This window comes from Corylus avellana, chromosome ca7 (genome assembly GCF_901000735.1).
Source record: "Corylus avellana chromosome ca7, CavTom2PMs-1.0".
Taxonomy (NCBI): domain Eukaryota; kingdom Viridiplantae; phylum Streptophyta; class Magnoliopsida; order Fagales; family Betulaceae; genus Corylus; species Corylus avellana.
The window spans coordinates 11,370,863-11,375,245 of NC_081547.1; the positions used below are offsets into that span (position 1 = coordinate 11,370,863).

At 33.9% G+C, this 4,383-nt stretch overlaps 1 protein-coding gene across 1 annotated transcript; it reads right to left on the minus strand.

Moving 5' to 3' along the window:
* Positions 1-354: 354 nt before the first annotated feature.
* On the minus strand, positions 355-4,349 carry LOC132188469 (25.3 kDa vesicle transport protein SEC22-1-like). Its single transcript, XM_059602923.1, has 5 exons — positions 4,145-4,349; positions 2,598-2,758; positions 2,338-2,484; positions 1,551-1,627; positions 355-499 (listed from the first exon to the last, which is right to left on the minus strand). Exons 1-5 carry the CDS (start codon positions 4,330-4,332, stop codon positions 416-418), a joined length of 657 nt encoding a protein of 218 aa, XP_059458906.1. The 5' UTR covers positions 4,333-4,349; the 3' UTR covers positions 355-415.
* Between the last annotated feature and the right edge of the window lie 34 nt (positions 4,350-4,383).

The following is a 4,383-nucleotide window of genomic DNA, read 5'->3' on the forward strand; positions in this document are numbered from 1 at the left end:
TTGTGGAACAAATATTTGATTTCATTAAAGATTTTATTTTTTATAGAATCAATTAGCTGTATTGATTTGATTTTTATTCCTTGATGGGAGGAATAATTAAGGTAACAGCTCTAATTGAGGGTCCTTTGACCTACCTATAAATAAGGCATGTGTATTCCATCAATTGGCACTCACTGGTAGGCATAGGTCAGAAGAACCTCTCAATATTTTTTGTTTTCCAGATTTGTTTTTGTGAAACTATTCTTCAATTGGCTTGAGCAAAGCATGGCTAAAGGTATTTATATAATTATTCATTCCGCTGCTTATATTTATTGTCAATTAGCATTTAATTATATATTGAATTCTTACAGTCTAGACTATAATGCCATAAGAAGCACAGAGAAATCCGCAACAGTTTTCAGAATGATCAGTGTGATCACCAGATCTTTGTTTTGACCCAGAAGAAGAGGAAAACCACTCCTAACACAATGGCAACAGGGGCCCACTTCCGTATTAACGCCTAAAAAAGAGATGCATAAGCAGATAAGTAAACTTCATCTTCCAAAAATAATAAGATAGATGAGAGCGACAATTCAATCTTATAAGAACACTTGGCAGCCGAAAGGACGCTAATAAAGAAAATGTCATGACTTGACAAAATCATAAAGAAAATTTCTGTAGTAAAGACAACTGATAAGTCAAATGGAAATTACTTAATGATTATGCATATACTTGTGTAAATTTAGTGTCATAGATGGCTGGATAGTCAGACAGTCCCTTCTATCATCAGAAATCTTTATTTGGAAAGGTGTCAAGTATATGTCTCATCTAAAAAAAACTTAACAATGATCTTTTCTTTATTTTTATTTTATTTTATTTTCTTGATGCCGGGGAACCACTCTAAGGCAGGGCCTTTCGGACCTATCCCTACAGAGTAAACCTTTGTCCCGTGCACCGCACTCTCGGAAATTTTTCTACACAGAACTAGTTAAATCGCTAGCTTTTTACTAGAGGGTGTGGCCTCAAGGGATTGTTTGTACCTATGAGGTATTGAACCTTAGACCTTAAAAGGATGATACCTCAAGACCAAGGCTTCCACCACTTGAGCCAACCCCTTGGGATCTTATCTTTATATTCACATCTAAATAAGGCACAATGACTCAATGAAGCTGAAGGCACAAATAACCAACCAGTGCCAATGAAACCACCAAGCAAAGTCCATACCCTAGTGGGAGTCCTCACAATATCTATTTGGAGGATATATATATATATATATATATAGAGAGAGAGAGAGAGATGCATGAAAAAAAGCTCAAAGAGTTGGGGTAAAGTTGTGTTGCAAAATTGCATGCTGTGGAGTATCATAAAGGGAAAAATCCAATTACGTAAGAAGTTTTCTTTTAGAAAAAAGTTTCGTAAGCAACACAAATGTGGCTTCACAGGTGTGTCTGTGCGCCAAACAGATTGCAACTTCAGTCATACACTCAAGTATGCTCACAAGGACTCCACATAGCAAAGAGTTTAGCTGGATAATTCTCATGCATTTCATGCATTAATCAGATGAAACTAACCTGTCGATTTAAGTCTCTTGCCTTATCAGCATATATACGAGATTCTGATGTTAATCGACTTGACATTTCACTGACCTCTGCAAAATCAAAATTTGAAAGAGATTAAATGACCTGTAATATGCACTACACATATTTTATGAAGGAAAAAAATAAAGGCATCTATCAAAAATGAAGGAACATTACAAATTAAGTAAAAATCTAGAGAAACAGAAATGTGTGGCATCTATAAAAAAATAAAAAAAGCAACTACAATTTTGTGTTGACACCATATAATTTGATGTCACAAACATAAGTTCACATTCAGTAGGAGACAGTAGCAAACAAAAAAATATTGATCACAGCTCATAAACCCCAGACCAGCCTTACCAGAATTCTAAAGCAAGTCTGACTATGCTTTCAACACTCCTCACACCACAACATGAGGACTCTAATATAACAAATGAGATCCATTTACATGTGGATAAATATCTATTGCACTCTACCATTATGTCGACCATGGTGAATCTTTTTGTAATATTATCTTGTTACATGACTAATTACAAACACCTATAAACAAAGCAACATCCATGGTTTCCAAGCACACAGATACAGGCACTCCAAGACATTGAATTATATATTCTTTGCAGGCCCGTTAATTAAATGTTGATCCTAGAGACATGAATTACTGAATTTAACAGTGCCTTAGCTTGAAGATTTCCATTATGTTGGTAGCTTTAAAAAAATATAAGAACAAAACAATATAACTAAATCTCAGTATTTATTTTTTTTAAAAAAAGGAATATCTTACGATCCAACTTTTCACCAACACCAAGAACTTCCTGAACATTGCGAGTCATTATTTGGTGGACTTCATAGAGTTCATTATTCAACTTTGAAATATTCCGCTGAGTACGAGTGTCCTGATATAGTTTCTTCGTTTTCTGTATGAATGTGTCTTTTAAACATAAAAAGAAATGGAAAACTCAAACCCATCAGAAGAAGCACCAAAAACAATGCTGTAAGAATATGAAGCACATAAAAGGACCATGTAGGAAAAGTGAGGCCCACCAAATTTAATGAAGGCATAAGGTCTGGCAGCAGTTTCAATTTGAGACCCATTAACGCGCTGAAATTCATTCTTGAGGTCTTCAAGGTATTGAAAGGCAAGTTTCTTAGGATAAGCACGGTCACACATTGTCAAGTAGCAAACGCGTCCTTCAATTATGTAACTAAGAACTTATGTCAAGGTAACCTTAAAATAATTCTAGCATTCATAAAAAATTATTATTTTAGTGGATCACTGTAACAACCCAAGGAAAACGCTAGCGACATCTACGCTCTCGTTCTAAAAGGACTAATCAAGTTGCAATTGGAGTTTTCTAAAATTTCTTATGAAGTTCAGTCTCACCTAGTAAGGAAGCAATGTAAGACTTAGCATACATGAACTCCTTTATATTCCACACACTCTATGTGAGCTAATAATCTTCCTAATGTAAGACTAAAGTGTTACAATCATATAAAAAGATGATATAATGTCTTGACTGATGTAAAGAGTAACGAACTATAACTGAGCCTCTTCCACAAACTAAAAGTTTTTACAACTATGATACTTCAGTGTCAGGACATGTTAGAAAAGACAGCATAAGTTCTACCCAAAGCTGCCACACCCATCATATCTCAGATATGTCAAATAGGGCAGAATCATTTGAACTGAACAACTTAGCTCAGGGAACTTAATATCACAAACTTAGGGTTGTAAATGAACAGAGTTGTTTATAAACAGCTCGAGCTCGACTCATATAAACTCAACTCGAGTTCGGTTCATTTATTCAACGAAACAAGCTTGAACATAAATTTAGGCTCATTTTTAAACAAGCCAAACTCATATAAACTCTGTTCAACTTATATAAGCTCATATAACTCACATAAATTCCTTTTTATTATTTTTATAGTATTATTTAACTATGTAATGTGAACATCTTAAGTATTTAAAAAGATAAAAGGAATTATCTCCCTAATATAATAGATATAGCTTAAATTATGATGATTGTGAGTCTTGATATAGATATATGTGTGTTTATATGTAGATAAGTGTAATTATGTGCGTATAATAAATTCATATATATATACTATAAAACATACATATAGAATCGAGATTGGATTGTTTAAGATTTGAGTTCATTTGTCTAATTAACTCAAATGATAAAATCTTAACAATAATTAATTAACTATGAATTTACACAAGAATTAAAAAGTAAATGAACCAGTACCGAGTTTTAATAGATTATCTAGCTCGATAATTAGCTCGAGCTAGACTCATGTTCAAAACAAAATTAAAATCAAACTTGAACATTCAATATTCGGCTCAATTACAACCCTACACACACTCATCTACAAGTCTCATTAAGTCTACATAATTCACATTGTGTTTGAACCCCACCCCCAATTTAATTGGGATTGAGGCTTAGTCGAGTTAAGTTTGACAAAGATATTGCATATATCCAAACCATACCAGGAACAATACTGGAAAACTATTTTTCTCAAAAGTAATACATGAACAGAGGAATTAAAACGTAATGGCATGGCAACATTCATAAACAAACTCACAAGGATACTAGAAAATATAAGGGCCAATTTCAATTGACATCCTTGAAGCCTCATTCTCGCCCCTTGAGAGGTTTTTAAACAACGCCTTGACTTGCTGTTTGTAGAATTCAGCATCGTTTGAATCGTGGCCATCATCAAGCCCCTCTGCCAGTGGAAGACCATCAGTAACGCGAGCAATCATCGTCAACTTCACCATCTTCAGTTCACAACTTCTCAGCTATTCAAAAAATTTAAAATAAAAAATAAA

What these genes read in the sequence shown, in the direction of transcription:
- LOC132188469 (XM_059602923.1), bottom strand. Translation starts at nt 4,332, where the DNA reads ATGGTGAAGTTGACGATGATTGCTCGCGTTACTGATGGTCTTCCACTG. An exon ending in TGTTGGTGAAAAGTTGGATC is followed by an intron (nt 1,628 to 2,337) that starts GTAAGATATTCC and finishes TTGATTTTGCAG; the next exon opens with AGGTCAGTGAAATGTCAAGT. An exon ending in CAAGAGACTTAAATCGACAG is followed by an intron (nt 500 to 1,550) that starts GTTAGTTTCATC and finishes TCTCTTTTTTAG; the next exon opens with GCGTTAATACGGAAGTGGGC.